Source organism: Archocentrus centrarchus, chromosome 7, assembly GCF_007364275.1.
Source record: "Archocentrus centrarchus isolate MPI-CPG fArcCen1 chromosome 7, fArcCen1, whole genome shotgun sequence".
Lineage (NCBI taxonomy): Eukaryota > Metazoa > Chordata > Actinopteri > Cichliformes > Cichlidae > Archocentrus > Archocentrus centrarchus.
Window position 1 is genome coordinate 14,335,660 of NC_044352.1, and position 21,822 is coordinate 14,357,481.

The window sequence follows — 21,822 nt, forward strand, 5'->3', positions numbered from 1 at the left end:
TTGCAGTAAAATAATAAAGGCGCAAGCAGCGATAAAAACGGCGATCTAGCCAGGGCGGACTCGTGTTTGCTAAAGTGAAGCGGTGAAATCCTCAACCCGACGCCAGCTTGCTAGCTAGAACACTAATATATATATATATATATATTTAAGGTAGTCTTTTGTCTCCTGATTTTTTTTTTTTTTTTTTAACTGTCCAGTAGGTCTTCTAATGTGCTGTTGTCCCTTTAGTGTGCTGTGTATATATTACAGGAGCAACTCTTTGTATCCACAGTTGAATGGCTGAAGTAATACCTGTAGTGTTTGTGTGTTGGTCATTACAGAGTGTAAGAGAAATGCACCATCAGCCAATCAACCCACTGGATTATTAGGATCAGATTACCTTGGGCCCGTCAGTGATTACATCATTCACTTTAAAGGTAATCATGGTCACGGGTGTACAGTGTACAAATATAAAAAGAAAACTTTTTTTTAAAGAAAAAAAAAGAACACTTATTTTGATGTAATAGAAAGCATTTTGTTATGTAGATAATTTTACAGCTTTCAAAGATGAGCTCATATTCTCACATGCGTTCCACAGCTGTACGTACTGCAGATGTACTATATGTTTGAGAAAAGTACAAGATCGTTTGTTAAGTCACAAGAATGTATTTTTTTTTATATTGTCACAAATATTTAAGCCTTTTCAATAAAACATTGGCAATTTGTATTACTGTGAGTTGTCTTAATCTTACAAAGACAATAACTGCCCCTCTGGATTTGTGTTCATGTCCCCCAGATTCTAATTGCAGTACACTCGAGGCTATGAGTTGAGCTCTGCATTATTCAGTGGTTAGGGATTAGGCTTTTACAGATGCAAATAAGTTGGGTTGCTCAAGAAATTTCATTTATAGTTGGTCCACTCAGCACGGTTCAGATCACAGAGTTTCTTTCCCTTCCCTCCTACTCTCTCATCTCATTCTGATACCGCACTGATGCACATGACAGTAATGATGGGGTTTGGATAACCGTGGTTGTTACCTCTCACCTTGAAATTGCTCAACATGCTGCATATCTATTTCTGGAATTTTCTCCTTTGTGTGTGTGTGTGTGTGTGAGAGAGAGAGGGGCTCTCAGATTGTGTGTCTTAATTCCATCTCTCCTAACACTTCACTCTTGGCAAGTCCCTAATCCGACCAGCCTGTTTAAAAGGTGCCGCACCTCCTCAGGGGGCTGCAGAGAACTCCTTACTTCTACGATATCTGTTCCACCGTCCATCCTTTTCCTCTCATTTCCACTTTAACTACACCCTCATAGTATTTTTATTCTAAAAAGACAGAGCGGCACAGACTGTTTTATCCACTTTTAAGGTCTTAGAAGAAGAAAAAGACATCAACACCTGCAGCCATGAATGGTACAGAAGGACCCAACTTCTATGTACCCATGTCTAACAAGACTGGGGTTGTGCTCAGCCCATTTGAGTACCCTCAGTACTACTTGGCAGAGCCGTGGAAGTACTCTCTTCTTGCTGCGTACATGCTGTTCCTCATCATCTCTGCCTTCCCCATTAACTTTCTCACCCTCTATGTCACGGTCAAGCACAAAAAGCTGAGGACCCCACTGAACTATGTTCTGCTTAACCTGGCGGTGGCCGATCTTTTTATGGTAGTTGGGGGCTTTACGGTCACTCTCTACACAGCCCTGCACGGATATTTTGTCTTAGGTGTCACCGGTTGCAATATTGAAGGATTCTTTGCCACCTTAGGAGGTAAGAGCAAGTGTGTGAGAGGTGTTAATGGTTCTCTGTGTGGATTTAGAACAAACCATGTCATACTTTAATCTGCTTATTGTTTAAAGTCACTCATAAGTTTGAATATATTAAATTGGGTTTTTTAATTTAAATTTTCATAGAAAATTAGTTTGTCTAAATACTTAAACTTTGATCTGATATATTACTTACTTCACGTGTTTAACGTCAGTGAAGATATTTGTGCTGTACTGAAATTTAAACTTGCTTTCTTTCATGTCTCAGGAGAGATTGCTCTCTGGTCTCTGGTTGTTTTGGCTATTGAGCGCTACATTGTGGTCTGTAAGCCAATGACCAACTTCCGCTTTGGAGAAAAACATGCCATCGCTGGCCTGGGTTTCACATGGGTCATGGCCCTGACCTGTGCTGCTCCCCCTCTCTTTGGATGGTCCCGGTACTGTTAGTTTCTCTGTCTAGACACTCACTTTGATTAATATTCTAAGGACCATTTTCACAGTAAAGCAGTTTTATGGTTATTTTTTTAAAAGCTGCAAACTCGTGTAAAGCACACATGCAGCACAAATACTTCGGTGGTGTTGGTAGAAGTCTTTGAATTATTGTGTGTTGTGCAGGTACATCCCAGAGGGAATGCAGTGCTCCTGTGGGATTGACTACTACACTCCCAAGCCTGAGATCAACAACACCTCATTCGTCATATATATGTTTGTCCTCCACTTCTGTATCCCCCTGTTCATCATCTTCTTCTGCTACAGTAGCCTCCTCTGCACTGTGCGAGCGGTAGGAATTCCACTGTCAATGCAATATTAATAACAAAGATTTGATATATTGTTTATCCCTGTAGAAAAATTCCACTTTATTATTTTTTTTTTCACCTTGCTCCCTTTTTCAAGAGGGACAGAGCATCACAGAGTCTCTGGAGATGTGAGGGATTTAGTGGCTCAAGGACACTTCAGGAGGGCAGATCCCTGCCAGCGTGGCAGCTTATACCCAGGTCCTCTAGCTAAAGGGCAGTCTGCCTGCTTACTGTGCTGTCCTGATACCCTTATTAATAATTGAATAACATTTATAATGTATGAGTGATTATACATAATTATAATAATGTTGATATTTTTTATTTAAATTGGCTATAATTAATTTTTTATATGTCTTAAAATTACATTTTAAAAATGTGAAAACAGTCTAAATTCGATTATTTGTAACCTACAGAGATTTTTTTTTCTCATCTGAATCTGCTGCTCCTTTAAGCTTTAGGGAGATTCAGGTGGAGTTTCAGGCAGATTGTTTTTGGCTGCCTGACCCAGCTTTACCGATTTGGTACACTGCTGTTACTCTCATAGCATCGTGTAGCTTTTTTTTGGGTAAGAATACACCAGCTGCATAATATTGGGCTGATGTTTGACACTTATCATTTCCAACAAACAGGAAAAAAAAAGCTAAATATCTTTTAGGTCTTCATCACATAAAAAAATTGAGTCTGCACAAAATTAATGTAACACAATATATATACACCAATGGCAGTGACAGATGTTTAGGGGTTAGGCTCATATTGATAAACCTACAGTAATCAACACAATGTCAATTTTGTCCCAATATATTCTAGCTTTTAGCAAAGGAGCATTAAAATCCCCTGTACATCACCCATTCAGCACCAAGCAGTAAAGATACACCATGTATGTGGCTAGCTGGTAAATAAAAAAAAGATCTAGCAGCTAAAAGGATATGTATTTCCCTGAAGTTAGTGTAATCAAAGATTTAGTCCTTTTCCAAAGGCCTAATCAGACATTTTATCTGTTAAATACATTGACATCTTACGTGGACTAGAGACTCTTTATTAGTAGTCTTTACAAACTCTTCACAGTTTGTTAGTGTGGCTAACAACTTTGCTGTGAAATCTGAGTAGACTGCTAAGGGTTGTTATGAAAATGCAGGTGTTTAGTATGTTATTTTAGCTTGAGGTGAGTCTGAGTCTTTATATCTGTGAAACTCGCAAGACAAAAGAATTTTAAACAATTTAAAAAGTTAAGATTTCTCAGTGATCCTATAGTTGAAGCATATGTTGGGTGAAGCTAGCAGAAACAAATAAGTTCAACAAATAAATTCTCTAGAGACCAAGCACAGTAAACTAAATGTATTATAATGCTAATCCCTGGCTAACTATTGAATTTCCCCATTGTGCGACTAATAAAGGGATTTCTTATCGTAATGTGTAAACTAGCTACTGTTTGCTAAGAAGCCGCCAAAAGTTTAGCTCTCAAAAATGTATTCAAACTTGTATAGGCAGGAATTGCCATGTGTTTGGAGAGTGTAACTTATTGATGTCAGTGATATGGAAGCTTGTTTCTGGGGGAGGGGGAGAAACAATGAACAAAACAAAATATTTTTTTGAGTGGAAGAGCTAAGTTGAATTTTCAAGTTATTTTCTCAGTTTTGACTTATTTTCTGAAACATCTTGAGTCATAACCTGAAATTTTGACTTTTTGATGATTAGTGGTTTAAGCTGACCTGAATCTGTCTGTCAGGCTGCAGCTCAGCAGCAAGAGTCTGAAACCACCCAGAGGGCAGAGAAGGAAGTGACTCGCATGGTCATTGTCATGGTGATCTCCTTCCTGGTGTGCTGGGTGCCCTATGCCAGTGTGGCTTGGTACATCTTTGCCAATCAGGGAACTGAGTTTGGGCCAGTATTCATGACTGCTCCCGCCTTCTTTGCCAAGAGTGCCGCTCTGTACAACCCAGTCATCTACATTCTGCTAAACAGACAGGTATGGCATATAAGAAAATGTCACAGCAGAATATTTTCACGAACAATTTCCCTTCAACACAGTCTAGAGGAAAATTGTGTAGGCTTCATTTGTCTGACAGCTGTGGTCACTGCAGGGAAACATTTTACATTATAAATTTTAGCTTACTGAAAAAGTCCTTCTCATGGGGTTGGATTTTTTCATATTTAATTAATTATTAAATCAGAGTCTAATCCGTCCCACTGGATGGCTTTGAAAAATGTGAAAATTGCAAAGGAGGAGGGCATAAATTTTAGCCTTTAAACATAATACACCAAAGTAAGTAAGTAATAGACAGACAATTAATGGCATTTTAAAAATTTTTTATGTGTTAGAATCCAATTATAACAGAAAAATGACCTTTTTTTCACTGTTCACTATTGACATTTCTGAGTGGCTCTGCAGTATAGATATTTGCCTAATCAAGCAAAAGCTTCTTGGTTCAAACCTTGGAGGAGAAATAAAGCCCTTTGGAGTTGCATCAGGAAGGGCACATGGTATACAGAAATCAAACACGCAGAGCCACCTGCTCTGGTGACCCTTTGCAAGGGAGGGTTCAAATGAAAGCTTTACTTTTGTTTTTTACAGTGGTCCATGGTTTAAAAAAAAAATCTTTAAAATAACAAACAAAAAAGCAAGTCCTGGTAACGAGCTGTAAATGCTTTTCTTTCATTTGAAATCTTTATTTCTTTAAGCTGAAAGTGCCGTACTCACAGGTTTCCTTGATATAGCTCAGCAGCATTTCTGTCATATAAAAGCTGACATGTAATTGTTGAAATTGCACTTTTTTTCCCTTAAGAATTTGTAAGCATTCAATTTGTAGTTAAACTTATTTACACTTAAACAATTTGCAGGTGCTCTTTTATGGTTTGACAATAGTTTTGGTCTGGTCTGAGTCCTTAAGATAAAATTGAGCGGTATGAGGCCCAAAATGTAAATGAGTTTAACGTCCCGGATCTAAAAGCTTCTCCCACCACTGAGTGAAGGCATCGTAACTTTTATTCTGATTTCTTTTTGTGGCCTTCAGTTCAGAAACTGCATGATCACCACGGTGTGCTGTGGAAAGAACCCATTCGGAGAAGATGAGGCTACCGTCTCTAAAACTCAGACTTCATCCGTCTCTTCAAGCCAGGTGGCCCCCGCTTGACCTGTGCTCCCTCACTCTCCCTCTTCTGTCCCATCTGTCCCTGCTCAGATGGGGACCCACCACCGCCAAGCAGCGCTACCTTCAATCAGCCAATCCTCTTGACTTACCTCTCCCTTTGTCTTCTCTGCAGTGTCGCCACTGCACCTTCAAGCGGGACTGATGTATTCAAAGGCCAGCATGTGTGTTTTTAATCCATTAAATTATGGAGTGTTCAGCTGGTCTCACAGATTTTAACCTTGCATCAAAAGAGGTGACCACTTGATGGTCATCCAACTGAGCACCATTTGAGCACCCCATTTTCCAAAAAAGACATGCTGGGTAAAAATCCAACTGTAAGTAATTATCGCAGCTAAATATATATTAAAAGCCTGTGCTTTAAACAATCAATTATATGAAAAAGTGGAATTGTTTTGTTTAGATACTTTAACTCAGATGAGATTTTAGGCTCTACTCTTGTCTCTCTCTCTTTTCTAATAGCTGCGTTGATACAGCTGAAGGTTAGCTTCTTGATATTGTCTGAGACATTATTGCAACAAAAAGAAAAAAAGGACCTCCTGCAAGAGGCTGTGTGTGTGTGTGTGTGTGAGGTGGATGTTTATGTATCTGAATGTCTGAATGTTAGTGTGCGTATTAAGGTGAAACAGGAATATTACTGTAAAGGCTAGGATTTGTGGCAGTTGTTCTGTGTCCTGCAATAAAAAACGAAGCTAAATGTCTGCACGACTTTTCCCTCACTCGTTTTCTTCATGAGAACATTTACAAGGATTCCTGAGAAGTTCCAGATGCTAGCTCGTGGGCTTTTAGGTGGCAGGCCAAATCATAATGGTTTTCAAATGTTAAAATTTACTGTGGCGCTGCAATGCATTTAGAAGTGAACCACTCTGAGAATTAGTATAATAAATGCCATTACTAGACACTTTAAAATCCTAAATACTGTAATTTATTTCACAAACTCTGACAAGTCATTTGGCATCACAAATACAGTCTCTCATCTGATTATATTGAGCTCATTTTTTTTTTTTAAATGTAAATTTCCCTCTTTTAAATTTGATCAGAATCCAACATGATTACCATTCATTGACAAGCACACCGATCAACACATATACTGATGCAGCTCTTCCCAGTGAACTACATTACATTTGATTTCATGAATTTCAGTCACTTATATTCTTCTTCCCACTCCTCCTCAACCCGTCATCAACCTGCAAAGCACATTGGGACATATTATCAAAGCACCAATGGGAGTCCAACGCCCATCTTCACCAAACACACCTGAGAACGTTGCAGGCTTTAGGAGATGAGAGGAGTTTATCGTGGTCCTACTAATCCTGATGAACAGGCCACTTGAAAGCATTATAACACATCTATAAATATTGCTATGGACATTATATTACAGTACAGTGCATCATTGGCTCGTTCCCTTCAGAAAAGGGTTCAGTGCGTTAAGGTTGCCACCAGGGCTAACTGTAGGTCCCAGTAACTGCAAAGACATCCCAAAGAGCCACATCTCTGAGCTCCCACACATTCCCTCTAAAGCATAATAGAGTCCAGCCGGAACTGTGCCTGTTTCATGGATTTTTGGGAAAAGTTCCTGGCATCCCCATATGAAAGGAGGGACGCTTGGCAAATGTATGATGCTTGAGAGGCAGGTATTAGTCCTTTGCTCTGCCACTTTTCATCCTGGTAACAGTCTGCTTGAAGAATAACACTTATGAAGGATAACGTCTGTGACTGACATTCCCAAGTTACCATGTAAGTGGAAGAAAGGCAGCTGGCAGCAGGAGGAAGAGATTGTGAGCAGAAGGTATTGGCAGGTTCAGGCTTCACTGCAGCACTCATAGATGTTGTCCTCCACAAGGGCAATGACCTGCTCAAACTTGTGGTGCAGCTGAGTGCGACGTGCAGTGGGGTTAGACTCCAGAGCGTTCACCACCTGACCAGAGGAGATAGAAAAGAAACACACAACAAAGGAGACTTTCAGTGGCTGTCGAGCATTCATGCGTCTATCTGGAGAGATTTAGAGAACCAGCCAGACATAGAGAGTCGAACAAGTGAAAGGGAGAGGGAGCAGAGGAACAAGTGAAGTACTTCAGCCTCTTCTCCTGCCTTCACGCATGCCTCCACACCACAAAAGCTTTTGCTCTTCACATATTTACAAAACCCACATCTGCTCTGTTTTTCACGCCCAATAGTTGTCACTGTGTCAGTGGGATTTATGGGCTCTTAGCGGCAGTGTGCTACCAGGCAGAGCAAACTGAGCTGGGGCGAGAGAATAGGCAATCAGGGGCCATTCACAGAGCTCTCTGAATCAGAGTCTAAGCCCATGGCCCACGTCAGTACAGTAGCTTGACAGAGGAAAGCAGCTAAACGGTATTATCATGAGGGTGCTCCATTAAAGCACAGTCACCACTGACTAAGCCTCTCTAGAGAATAGTCACAGCAGTAAGGAAACATGGGGGAGTACAGCAGGAGCTTGAAAAGGGCTAGTTCAAAGCAACACATGAGCTACGAAGCAGCACCTGAACAGTCATTAAGCAGATGGGTTGTGATTAAAAAGAAGGTAAACAGCACGCTGTTTGCTTAAAGTGAAAGGTATCCGTGGGCTGGAAACAAAGGATTGGACAGACTGAATAGTGGCTGCTGCTAAGAAGGTATTCCACACGGAGCATTTTCCCCTGTAAAAACATCTAACACAAGAAAAAAAAAAACAAACTGCTGCAAATATTCAACCAAGGCATCGAGTGACAGGTTGTGAGGGTGTCTACAGTACGTTACATCTGTCAACGTGGCTGTGATCTTCCCCGCTGATGTGTCACGCTCTGATATCCATCTGTGAAACTTAATACAGCAAGTGGGCTGGACTGAGGCGTTTCATCTGCCCAAATGGGCCCATTTCAACGGTAAAACATATCTAATCGAAATAAGAGATCACAAACACAGAAAAACACTGTGAAACTCTCTTACCTGGTTTCTGTATCTCTTGGCATACTTGTAGATTTCTGTCAAGGCCAGGTTGGTGTTGAATTCATTTCTGTATTTCTGCGGGAGAGACATCGACATGATTCAATTTCAGAATAATAACGGACCTGTAATTACAGGCTTTTGTGAAACTAAATAACTTACACACAGGGACTTTTCTAATACTTTACTTACTCGTGACTCCTCGGCTAGGTGAGCATTCATCTCCTGCTCGCTGAGGGGTGGCATTTCTTGTATCTGCTGGTAGTAGCACTGCACTCTCTTCTTATACTCTGGGATCTCCTTGGCATACAGCAGCTTGTTGGTAGGGGAGTCCTGGAAACAAATGGCACTTTTTTAGCCAGGACACTCAAACTTTAAGAACTTAACACTTTGCAAATCCAGAGTTGTGGCTCTGCTGCCAAGTATAGTCATAACCTTTGGGGTCAATTTTGATTAAAACAGTCACTTTAGCCTACTTTAGATTTCCACATCACTACATTTACCCTAAAGTTACAGTTACTACTTTGCACATCACAGTCAGCCTCTGAAATATGATGCATCATTATACATGTTACCGCAAAGTATTATATAAGGTATTTTAACTTTGCTGCTCTCATGCTAATGAAACTTTGACAAGAGTTGAACAAGGAAAATGTGCTCGCTCACATTCTGCCCTTATTATTTCCTTGGTAAATGCCTGCTATTTCCTGCTGATCCATTTTTCGAGTCCGTGTTCCCCTGCTGTCAGATTCCCTACATTTAAGTTGTGATATCGCCATTCTTGGCCAATGAGCTTTCTGTCCAAGCCCATCATTTTCTGGCTGCTCTGCTCCAAATACCATTTCAATCCAGTCATTCTGACTTTCAGACCTACTGCTGTGCAACCCACCTCCCCGTCATCCATGGAGACAGACGTGAAACTTTACATCAACCACCTGCTGGGCCTTACTCCATCACCATCACCATCTCAACTCTGGGATTTTGATATAGGCCTACACTTAATTAAGATGCTTCTCATTGATTAGCAAATTACTAAAATTAGCCTGTGTTAAAAATGGAATAAACAGTTTTAACGTGTGTGTGTGTGTGTAATATGGCACTCATTCTGCCGGGTGGGTGCTTTAACTTTTTTGTACTTTAAGTGCTTGTGGGCACACGTCAGGCCAAGGGTTGTCTCATGAACTCTTCACTACGTTCCCCTACATTTCAGTAAAAGAGCTTCATCTTTTTGGAATGAAATGTGCACTTCCTCCACTTAGCTGTTCTAATAGCAATTTGTTGATGGCCCTATGTAAATCAGTCTAAAGTAAAACAATGGAGGGAGGGAACCATTTCCTTTGTGCACACCAGGAGACTCAAACAGCCATAACCAGAGAAGAAACATACCAGTCTAAACAACTCTCTCCACAGTCACTTTAGGCTCTCACACTGGTGTTTATTCAAGCAGGAAGAGGAGTAGTGAGGCTAAAAGGCTGTGGGCATGTTCAAGTTTCAGTTGTGGCTGCTGTTGTGAGCGAGTCTGTGTTGTGTGTGTTTCTGAGAGAGAGAACGGGACAGACAGAAAGTAGGACGGGGGAAAAGAAGGGGTAAAAGTGATGGACAGCCACAGCTTTCAGCATCAGTGAAGGTGCTTACAACACACCTTGGCATTTTTTTGTGTCATGAGCTATTTGTGTCACCTATTTTGTGTTTGTGTGCGTTTAATGTGCTGAGGGACTCAATGGTTCCAGCCACAGTTGCTCCTTCTGATAGCAAACCCTCTCTCTTCCTGTCCACAAGGTCACTTCCTGCTGCTCGCCCATCTGCCTGGTAACCCCCCTGTGACCCTGTGGCCCTCTATGTCCTGCATCTCGCCAGATAAGAGGGTTTCTGTGGAAACAGCGAGCCATGCTTAGTCTCCTACCCCTCCCTCCAACCCTGCTGGCTCTTGCTAATCCAGACCCTACGCTCTCCATTCCTGAGGCACATTTACAAATAGGCGACCCTATATGGAGGTGTGTCATGCCACTGTCCTTAACCTACGGGAGAAAATGTGGTCATCTCCTTGAACCCGGTGACTCCACAGCCAGATGTGACACATTAATAAGACACACTATGCAAAAATCTGTTATCAGTGGAGGTTTTATGTCTCTGTCTCTACATCCATAGGTATGTATCTGCCTGCATGTACATGTGAATATTGCCATTGTGGATGCACTTGCTTTTTGGCTTGGACCTGAAGTATATAAATCAGACTGCTTCTCTGTGAAAGAGGAGCATTATTTGATGAGTCCTCAGCTCCCTCCAGGGAGGAAGCCAGTCAGAGAGAGACAGGAAGCAGAGCGTGCTCAGGGTCACGGTGTCTGAAGGATGAGACGGATTTGTGAGCAGTGAGGACATTGACATGCAACCACACATATAGAGACAGACAGATAGACAAATGCACCCGCGCACACACATACACATGCACACACACTGGCACACAGCACAAAAAGAGATCCCTGGTGCTCATGACCTTGGATCAGCCGACTGGGCTGAAATAACATGAGGAAAGGAGGTAGATGGAGCTGACAGTCTGAAGGCTTTGGGATGAAGGTTCACAGTGGGACTTGAGGTTTGTGTGAGTGTGTGTGTTAGTTAAATAAAGTAGATACATAGAGCTGATAGATAAATAGATACAGTATGATAAATCAGAGGTTTTCAAGACATGAAGGCAGGCAGAGAGAGCCAGGGAGATTTATTTCCATATATGAATTTAAACAGACAGAACCATCACAAAAAACTGTCAATAATGCACTTAGATAAAAAGGCTTTTATCACTTGGCATTTCCCTGAGAATCATCATGTTTTGCAGGGTTTTTTTTTTTCAGCAGCAACGTTTTCCACTGGTATTCGTATGCGTGACTACACTGGAAACTGGAACTGTTAATAGCAGCTTTGAAACCCCTTGAGAGAGAGAAAGAGAAAGAAGTTGACAGAGAGAAATGGTGACAGACTCACTTTGCCTAGTTGCAGGTCAGAAATGGAGCAGGCATCGATGAAGGCCTGGGCGATGACAGATAGACAGGCATCCATGTGATCTGTCTTATCAATGTCAAACACAAACTGAGGATTCTTCAGGATGTTTACCCAGAACCGTAGCGGTAAACTGCACAGACAGAGAGAGATAAGCTGTTGAAAGTACTTGCACAAAGAGGCTGACCAAAGAGGATTTAAATCGGAGCGTTTAGTTGGCTACCTGTTGGTCTTCCAGATGTGCAGGGTGTCTGGGTCTGTGATGCCCCGTTTGTCAGCCTGCTCCTCCAGGAAGTCAAAAAAGTATTTAACCGCTAGAGGAGGGCGGTCTGGAGGGATGCTGAGGATGGCCTGAAAGAGGTCATCCAAGAACTTCTGAAGAGTTCCCTGTGGAGGAAGAGATAAAAATGTGGCTCACACATATGCAGACACATGGTTTCATGCAATGTAGGAATTTCTGTGTGGCTTTTGAAATGAATAAGGGTAATAAAATATAGAACAGAGATGACTTGTGTTTTGTTTTGCCGTTGTTGACAGCATGAGCGGCCTCTTGAGTCTGGTTACCTTTGTAGACAGCAGGCGTGTCAGGTAGATTTCAGGCAGGACTTTCTTGCGATGACCCTGCCTGTGTGACTTCTTGGTCTCCATTAGCTCATCATGAGGTAGCACCTGAAAAAAAACCCCAAAACATTAACATAGGTCAAAGCAGTGAACCCCAACGAGCAGATGAATGAATGCACTACTGTCTCAGCTGTATGAGTTAGCAGAAGGGAATTTTCTGGTTCTTGCATTAGACACATGATCCAAAAACCACATGAGGGTATTTTGAAGCGCTAAATAATACACAGAAATAAGGAAGTGATGGGATTTGGGAAATTCTCATGGTTTTTCTCCAGTTGGTCTGCACATCATCTTGTCTCTGACTTGCTCATACAAGTCTACATGGGGGTAGGGGAAAGAAAGAAGCAGTCAAATTCCACCTACTTGTGTCAAAAAATGACAACAGAACTGTCCTGTAAAACTAACTATTCACCCGGCAAATTGTATTCCAAAGAACTCATTATTCTAAAGTCAAAGGGCCCATATCTTGGCTGACGTTTATAAAAGAGCTTAAGCGGCATTAGTGCTGTCATGTCCTCTCAGCAGCTTTCCTTTTCACCTCCATTCACCCCCATTCTCTCTGTCATCAGGCCTGCTCTGGGCTGAGTAACACTGGCACACAGAGGAAAAGCTCTGGTAATAAACTTAGACATAGCTCACAGAAACATTTTGATTGCCTATGAGGAGATACTCACCAAGTGTACATACTTCTCAGTATCCAGATCTTTAACTAGGGAGAGGGAGAAACAAAAAAAAAAAAAGAAATACAGCATGAAACAATGTGCAATCAGCAAGGTGGAAACCTGAGAGAATAAAGAGGACACAGGAGGAGGGAGCACAGGGGAGTGTGACAGATAGGAGTGAGAAAAAAAATCGAGGGAGATTGACAGCAGTGCAAGAGAGATAGAGTGCATGCAAAAGGAGAAAGTGATTAAGGTGGACTGTGGGCCAGTCGGGGAGGGAAGCTGTCTGAGAGAATGAAAGAGAAAGATTAGGAGTGAAAGGAGAGAGAAAAGAGAGAGATTAGGAGAGACAGACACACGGAGTCTGTGATTGGTTCTGGAGCCGGTGTAATGAGATGGTAATGCTTGGCCAACGCTGAGAAAAAGCATTAAACCTTTCTGTTTATATACAGATCTAAACACACTCGTACGCAAGAATGCGTACACAGATATGAGTACAAGGACACATGTAGATACATGTTCAAACACAAACACGAGTACAGGCCCAAAGACAAATGCAGTAAATTACTGTACACACACCAGCAAAAACAAAAGACAGGCATTTGTGCAGATACACACACGAACACCTTCATAGTGAGTGTGGTCTCATTACAGACTTCATAGCCAGAGATGCTCCTGCCCAGCGGGCCTCAGTCCAGACCCTCAACACTGATCACAGGCAGGCAGGACAGTGTTTTCTATTAGCCAGGGAGCACTACAGGCTCATAACACCCCATTGATGCTTTGAAGCAGGAGCCAGGTTTGGTCCACATAAGCCTATTTTTGGCCCATTATGAATGAGAACAGAGGCTTTGATGGACAGAGCCTGAACAGAACTGAGCTCTGGTCTGGTACTGATTATGTAAGGTAGACCCTAGACAATGAAAGGACAAGCCATTAAAGTCTGTATGTAAACTCATCTGTCAACAGGCATAGCAGTCATTTTGTTCTTGGCTGAGGCTGGACAATGGGCCAACTTGTGTCACATTTTTGCCCCCAAGGTAAGGCACGCTAATGGAATACATCTATAACATGCAAAAAGGAGCTCTGGATGAAGTAGTAGCATTAGTATGTGTTGTGATTTATTAGGTGCAAGTGTGTTTAGATGTCCACTGTGTCTTTCGGGAACAGGATGGTGTGGGGTTTCATGCGTGTTTACATGAGCGTATCATGTTCTCGTGATCAGCTAAGCATGTGCTGTTTTCCTGTGATGGAGTGGGTGGTTGTATTTATGCAAGTGTGGGTGAGTGCGTGACAAAGCGACAGTGAGTGGGTGTGTTTGAAGGTGGCGTACCTCTCCCCAGGGTGTTCTCTTTCTTGTCTTTCATGCTCATGGCCAGCGATGCCCCCTCTGGAATCTGTGAAGAGGGAGAAGGAGAAAGGAAGGAGGGAGGGAGGGAGGAAAGACCAGAGAGAGGAGAGAGGGCACGGGGTCAGGGGTGAGCTGGGGTGTACCAGAACAGCGTCATTAAGCATGCCCTCCAGGGAGTGTCCTGCTGAGGGCTTTGCATGTGTGTGTGTGTTGGTCTTGTGTGCATCTCGAGAGGTGGCGAGTTTGCGGGAGCCTGGCAGGGCTCATTAAAGTCAACCCACGGTGAAATGGATTGAACAGCCTCCCCGGTGAACCCAGACTGTTAGTACATGCTGCAGCTCACTGCTTTCACAGCTCTGTCCCTATGGCTCAGCTAAGACTAAACAGAGCACTTAACAAGTACAGGTAACAGGTCAAAGGTCGAGAGTCACTGAACTTTTGTTTACTCATGCACAAATGGACGTGGACATAACCAAACATACACACACACGAAGGCATTCTTAGAGAGACAACTACATGACATTTGACTTGTTTCTTATTTATTTTCTTTATAACGGCAGTTAGAAGTTGTAAACAGTATCACTGTTGTTCTTTTTGACACTTATTAGATTCTTATATAAGAAGCAATGATTGTTTAATTCCCTGCAAACTGTGTAATTAAAATATTTTGTGTTCTTTAATAAATGAAAATGAAGTAAGTACATTTTAATAATGTCACACAAAAGAGACATATTTAATTTCCTGTGTTATAGTAAAGCAGTAAATGAGATACTGTATATATTATTAGTACACAGTATACATTATCAGTTACAGATTTGCAAGGGCTCACACAATGCCAGTAATACTTTTACTGGTTTATTTAACAAGGACATTAATAATGCACATGAATAAACACTGTTGTATATATGCCAGAGTTAGCGAAGGGCCCTTTTTTCTATCTGAGATGTTTTCGATGACAATTTAGTAACTTCTGTTCAAATAATTTGCAATTTTAAAAGTGGCACACAACTTCTTAAATAACTTTTATAGCAATAATTTCCATAGCACTCTGCCAGTCATCAAATCCAGATCATTCATCCATCCATCCATTTTCTTCCATTTATCCAAGGGAGCTGGAGCTTATTCCAGCCGTCATAGGGAGCGAGGCGGGGGGTACACACTGGACAGGTCGCCAGCCTGTCGCGGGGCTCTAGATCATTCAAACTTTTGTTACCAACAAATTATTACAACATAAACCATTTAAGTCCCCATTAAATCCAAAGTGTCCTTTGTTATTGCTATTTCAGTTTGTATGGTTGGCCTCCAGAGTAAAATGATTTATGCGATGAGTCTGTTTTCACCTTTATCTGAAAGTTTCGTAAATCGCCGTTTAACACCAGGGGGTAGGAGGAAACCACAGCTCCAGTCCATTTACACTAAAGTGCGCTACATGATAAAGTATGACTGGAGAGCGGAAGCCCGCAACTCTTAGAAGTAGGAGACATATTGCTTTTTTCAATTTAAAGTTTTAAATTCTTTCAAACTAAAAAAGATTGTACACAAGAAAGGGAGGCTAGATGTGATTAACATGTTTTATAGGTATTTACTAGACTGAAGATGTTTTTAGATAAAGTCCTGAGGCATCATAGAATTACTTTAGTATGTTTAATTTGGGGGTTGGGGTGTGGATCGTGGGAGGTTACGTGTTAGATCTGTGTAAAAACGCAACACAATCCATCATTTAAACCCACTTAATGCAGTGACTTACAAGGTCTCCGTAATTCAAACCATTAGTGAACAGCAGCAACAGGGCTTCACTGAATGGCATTTGCGTGTGATCTTTCAGAAGACCTTTAAACACTTTTCCCTTCTGACATCGTTAAATAACAAAAACACTTTTAAGCCTAACCCAGCCCTCAAAATGCTGTAAAAATCACGCACTGCTAATTAATGAGTTTCTAATTTAAAATAAATTATATTCAGCTGAATTGAACTGCATACTGACTTGAACTATCAACAGTGTGCTAATGCTGCAGTAAATGATTTGTGCAATCACAAAGAGAGACATGGTGCAGCAGCACAAACAGAAGCATCTACAAAAATCACACAAAAAAAAAAAAAAAAAAAACAGCGTCACAGAAACATCTCCCCACCCGGTGACAGCCAGTGACACCTTTTACACGGGATGCTTTTCAGTATGCTAATGTGCCACCCAGTTAGGATGATGGAGGGGGAGAGAGATGTGAGGTAAGACGGAGCCGATCCTGCCAAATGATAAATTCTGCAGCATCAGTCTAACCGACATCAAATTGGGTACCACATGTGGAGGTGTGGCAATACATGTCATGCTTCCAGAAGCCTCCTCTCTCTCTTTGAAGTGCATTTAAGGTATATGATGGAGGAGGAATAATTTCCGGGTCACAGGAAGGAACGAGGTCACAAGAAAGCATAAGGCAGGCATAATGAAAAGCGCCACATGCTCTAGTTCACACGCTCAACATCCCCGCTGTTGCTGTTACAACATGAGGGATTCACAGATGCACCAGGGCAACACCCACCACAACGGTTTCTCACAAGCGCATACCTGATAATGGAAGACTGTGTTGAGTTTCTTTCGGCCATCCTCCATCACTGAGGAGTTGTCCAAGTCCTGCAAAAGCTTACTGTTGCTGCCTGAGTCAAACCACTCTGAAGGAAAGAAAAGGCACGAGAAGGAGAGGCGTTAGACAATTTCCTCCTAAATTTGGAAACGAATATGCAAGACAGACCACAGCCGTGCTCTAACTCTCTGTGTCACGACCTGTGGAAATATTCTCGGGCCATTAATCAAATCAGCACTGCAGGCTCCACAGCTTTTGAAAGCAATAACTCTTTGTGATTATGACTATACACTCTCCTCAATGCATTCTGTCATTTATTACATTGCAGCCTCAGGTTAGTTGAGCTTCATGAGAGGAATTGACCTTTTGCAAAGGAGATTACTATATCTTGGAGGGTTGGGGAGGGGAGAGGATGAAAATAATCAGAGAAAATGTGCTCTTACCCAGGTCGACATCCTCTGCTTGAGGCCACTGGGAGAATGGGAGGTTTTTATAAAAGGCTTCAATGATTTTTTCCTTAACTTGGCAGATTGTGTCTGTGTTCATGACCCTGACAGATAGTGAGTCCATGCCACAGCCCTGGAAGGACACGTTGATGTTCTGCAAAAACAAATATGAAGCATGAGATGATACGTAAAAACATGCAAGTATGGATTGTCAGCATGACATTGTCAGCATGACATAATTAGGTGAGATGTCAGACCTGTGGCTTGGCCTCAATATTCTCACGCAGCAGCCACTCCTCATTGAGGGTATAGCGGGCCTTTCCTGTGATGGCGTCTATTGAGCCCTTGTTGATCTGCTGCTTGATTGCACACAGCAGCAGGAAAAAAGGCTCACCCACTGTTTCCTAAAGAATTTGCGAAAATCAAAGCTGCGGTAATTCCTTTTAATCAAACTTGCGTGAGTCATTAATCACTCTGCTAAGCTTGCGTCTTTTCTCTCCTCACCTTGAGGTAGCTGTACATGCAGATGGACATCCAGTTGGTCAGCATTTTCTCCACAACCGACTCAGTCCGGCGCAGCATCAGTTTGGGGTTTTTAGAAGCCGAGGCATCAATCAGGTCCACCAGCAGATCTTTCATGATACTAGTGTAGTACTCCAGCTTGCCATGGAGGGCGATGGTGAGCAAGGACGCCAGGCTACATCTGAAGGGTGAGAAAACAGATTAGCGGAGGAGACAGATGAGCAAAAACAGGCTCTGGCAAACATGCCCTGTCAGTGTATGGTCAGTGGAGATTTAAAAATAGCTACATTAGAGGAACAACAACAATATTTAGTCCTCCCCTCAGCACCTGTGACAGCAGAGACAACAAAGGTTTGATCTAATGCAGGGAGTGTCTGAGTCAGTACCAGGGGTGCAGGGGATTTCCCTAACAAAGCCCCTTTAATCCATCAGACAGAGGCTACATCAGTCAGTAAGTGCTGATGTTGTGCTGGGAAAAGGATGTGGTCTTGCCTCTGGAATTTCTGTCTGATTCACAATGACAGGCTAGTTTTAGGACATCGGGAAAAAAACAAACAGCTACACTGATATAAGTCCATATGTTTACAAAGCTGGAGCAAAAAGGTTTTCCAAGCTATATACAACAGATACAGAGGATCACAGCCAAACTCATGTGTCCTGCAGAAAACTTACTACACATTTTTCTTTAGATCACAGCTTCAGTTTAAGTGTTAAGACCATAGTTTGTGTTGGAATTACACTGAACCACATATTGGTAAGGATTTTATTGAACAGGCAAAATAAGTTCAGAAAATGGATGGATGGAAGGATGGATGGATGGACAGATGGACGGATGGATGGAAAAATGAAAGGAAACATGGACAAATTATAATCTATTTTTTTTAGCTAATTACAGGCACAACATGAGCATAATGAAGCCAATACAAAGTGCTAAAATCCAGAGTTCATTAAATGGCCGCTCAAGGCTGGCTGCAAAATCAGTCTCAGTGCACTACTATTTTAAAATGCCCGTGTTTACACACACACACAAAAAAAATCATATGTCAAGCCTGGCACTAAAAATATTTTAGTCTGAGTATCTCATTTTTAACTTGTATTAAGTTAGGGATCATTAGAGACAGTTAGCTTCAGCATTTCAGTCACAAGTGGGTGCCTACTATTGTATACTGCTCCCAACTGAGTTTGTGGCATTGGCACCTTTAGGGAATAATGTACGTTGCTATGTGGTTACTAAAATCCCATTCAAAAACTATGTGCTGGGTTAAATTCAAGTATTTCATTTTTATGTTACTTACAACTAATTAAATTGTATGTGTGTCTGTGTAATGCACTCATACATGGAACCTGTTTGCTAAACAGCCTTCTGCATCATTCTTCAGGTCAGTCGTTCAGAGTGTGGTCCTTCACTTACTTCATCTTAGTCAGTACGGCACTCTAAGAAAAAGTGTTTCCCACTCGTGTTCTTGACAGTAGTTTCTCAGTGTGTAGTAGGCTACAAATGAATGTTGGAGTAAGAGAAGCAGTTACCTGTCCCGCACAGCGAAGTCTTTCTGCTGCTCCAGGGCATGGACGAACGTGATCAGGAAGTGTTTGTTATTGAGGAGAGTGGAGAACAGAGTGATGCCCTCTTCTATGTTAGGCCTTGTTGTGTTGGTGGCCTGATGACAGAGGGCAGATTAAACAGTTATGTCTCTACATGACTTCATCTTAACTGGATTACACACCTGCTGCGTCCTCCCTAATCTACTTCACCACCTCTCATCTCGAGTGACCCATCTACTGAACGCTTCATCTTCCTATCACATCTCCTCCCTCTGCACCTTCAGGCACCTCGCACTCCGGTTTTCTCCACAGTATGCCCTGCTACAGTCTCTTACTGTGTGTGATTGTCTCTAAATGTGCCGAGTCGACTTAATGAGTATGGCCTATCTATGAGTGCGTCTAAAGCAGCAGTGTGATGAAGTCTTCCCTCTGGACTGCAGCCATATGGTGTGGTTTGCAGCCTGACAGAAGGAGAACAGGGGTGTCCATTAAGATAAATGCCCGCCTATGAGATTTATTTGCTGTGACCTGGAAAACACTTCCTGGGAAGACAATGTGGATCCAAGGCACTTCATCACTGTTAGACAGGCTCCCCCGGCTGCCGACCCAAAACTAGCAGTGCAATCTTTACTTTCTCTCGTTGTAATGGGCGCATGCATGTGCTTTCACTTTCAGCACACACTCACACAAATGTGTGTGAAAATGCATACCTCCTCTCCCACTCTCTTTGTAACTCTTACTCTTGTCCATCCTCAGGTGCACACACACAAACATACATGCACACCAACCACTAGAGATAGATTTCAATAAAAAGCATACTGTGCATTTTTCCAAGCACCTGTGGGAAGCGTGTCTACAACCTGCCATCAACTTAAAGGGCAGTGTGTTCTTTAACAGTGTAAAATTTGTGTCTACCTCACTTGAAATCACTGAATGATATGCATGCATACATGGGCTCACACAGATAGTACACTGACATAATACACACATATGCACAGCCACCCACCCACCCACACACACACTAAATTTAACAACCACAGAGGTTAAAAAAAAAAAATTCATAGTATGCTTTTCTTTATAGTTCATCAACAACAGCCTCACCATGAAAGCTTAATAAGCTTCAGACTGACCCAGTTGAGAAACAAGGGAGTGAAAAAGGACCTAAACAAAAGCACTCTGACAGGAGAAAGCCTAACCTAACAACCTAATGGCTTAACCCCTCACCTGCCAGTCCTGCAGCAGTGGGTGGGTCTCTGGCAACGCTCGAGGTCCCAGAGTATCATTCTCGTAGGCATGCTGGACCAGACTTTTCTCGTAATCTGAGTACATCTGAAACACACAATCACACGCAGAAAACTGTCATACAAAGTCAGCTGTACTCATAAACACAGGAAGATAAACAGGGAAAACAAAAAGAACTGGCCTTTCCACGCTGACGGTAAGTTTGAAGTCTAGAGCCAAAGGACAGAATTTCTTGAAAAGGCTCTGAATGACCATGAAAAGGAAACATGACACCGTGACACAAAACGTCATGATCCTTAATGGCTTTGGAGACAAAGTGGCCAAGAGCTAAGAGGCAGCCTTTCAACACAGTCTGTCATTTCAGGACAGCCACGTCTGGCTGGCACTCTAACTGTGTCTAAGTCTGTGTCTAACACTGTTTCATGTGCATGTGTGTGTGTAATCTCAGACAACCAGAAGCTCTCATGGAAAAACAAGGGGACAAAGGATCATTTACTATCTTAAAAGAAAATTATGGCAGGAACAGACTATGAAAGATGGACCTAACCAACCTAATGTCACCAACTGGTTTGTCGACTACTAGTGTGAAGCACTGAGTTTTAGATTTTGGCTGTGGGTATCTCATTTTTTTTCAAAATCAGACATAATGCAAAGGGGTGGGTCTGATTGAGAACCTGAGGATGTACACCCATATGGTAGTAACTTGTAGAGGCTGCCATGCATTAGAGTATACTGTGCCAAATCATCTGTTTTTCTCTAAATGCCACCATAATTTACAGAATCAACATTATGCTGAGTTGCCTTGAAACTAGCGACGGTTTACAGAGGATATAAATCAAGGGAGAAGTAGGTCATTAAAAAAAAACTTCTCCACAATCTGGCCTCTTTTTGCAACCATACAGCTGCTGATAATACAAAAAATAAATAAATAAATAAAAAATGCAGCTTTAAGGGACTTCGCATTGGCTTTACTTTCCAGACCTGGAGGCTGCAGCTACCTTTTTTATACAGTTTGTGGGAGAAATGATACTGCAGTAGCAACACTAGAATTTATGTTTCCCTCCATGTAGCTTTTCAACACTCTCCTCCTCTCTCTTCCTTCACTACAAAACAGCGTCCACTGTCCACTGCAACCGGCATGGCTGTCATTGCGCAAGATCATTTGTACTTGCAAAACAGCGTGGGTGTGTGAGCTAAGGAAAAAAGATGTGTGTTTTGAGAGATCGGGGAGAAA

General features: G+C 42.1%; 2 protein-coding genes across 2 annotated transcripts in view; one reads left to right on the forward strand and one right to left on the reverse strand.

The window, feature by feature from the left end:
* Positions 1-1,225: 1,225 nt before the first annotated feature.
* Positions 1,226-6,388, forward strand: exorh (extra-ocular rhodopsin). The gene is made up of 5 exons (XM_030732779.1): positions 1,226-1,744; positions 2,009-2,177; positions 2,356-2,521; positions 4,264-4,503; positions 5,549-6,388. The coding sequence occupies exons 1-5, from the start codon at positions 1,384-1,386 to the stop codon at positions 5,666-5,668; spliced, it is 1,056 nt and encodes a 351-aa protein (XP_030588639.1). The 5' UTR covers positions 1,226-1,383; the 3' UTR covers positions 5,669-6,388.
* A 197-nt stretch (positions 6,389-6,585) lies between these two features.
* plxnd1 (plexin D1) overlaps positions 6,586-21,822 on the reverse strand; it is a 71,983-nt gene continuing 56,746 nt past the window's right edge. The window contains exons 23-36 of the mRNA XM_030732773.1: positions 20,571-20,675; positions 19,332-19,462; positions 17,787-17,985; positions 17,540-17,686; positions 17,280-17,436; positions 16,821-16,924; positions 14,240-14,303; positions 12,919-12,953; positions 12,188-12,292; positions 11,847-12,010; positions 11,609-11,756; positions 8,822-8,962; positions 8,633-8,707; positions 6,586-7,601 (exon numbers count right to left, since the gene is read on the reverse strand). Of these exons, the coding sequence (XP_030588633.1) occupies positions 7,485-7,601; positions 8,633-8,707; positions 8,822-8,962; positions 11,609-11,756; positions 11,847-12,010; positions 12,188-12,292; positions 12,919-12,953; positions 14,240-14,303; positions 16,821-16,924; positions 17,280-17,436; positions 17,540-17,686; positions 17,787-17,985; positions 19,332-19,462; positions 20,571-20,675 (1,692 nt within the window). The 3' untranslated portion in view covers positions 6,586-7,484. The remainder of the gene's footprint in view (positions 7,602-8,632; positions 8,708-8,821; positions 8,963-11,608; positions 11,757-11,846; positions 12,011-12,187; positions 12,293-12,918; positions 12,954-14,239; positions 14,304-16,820; positions 16,925-17,279; positions 17,437-17,539; positions 17,687-17,786; positions 17,986-19,331; positions 19,463-20,570; positions 20,676-21,822) is intronic.

Coding starts and splice junctions, on each gene's coding strand:
- exorh (XM_030732779.1), top strand. CDS start 1,384: ATGAATGGTACAGAAGGACCCAACTTCTATGTACCCATGTCTAACAAG. Junction 1,745..2,008: donor ATTCTTTGCCACCTTAGGAG/GTAAGAGCAAGT, acceptor TTCATGTCTCAG/GAGAGATTGCTCTCTGGTCT. Junction 4,504..5,548: donor ACATTCTGCTAAACAGACAG/GTATGGCATATA, acceptor TGTGGCCTTCAG/TTCAGAAACTGCATGATCAC.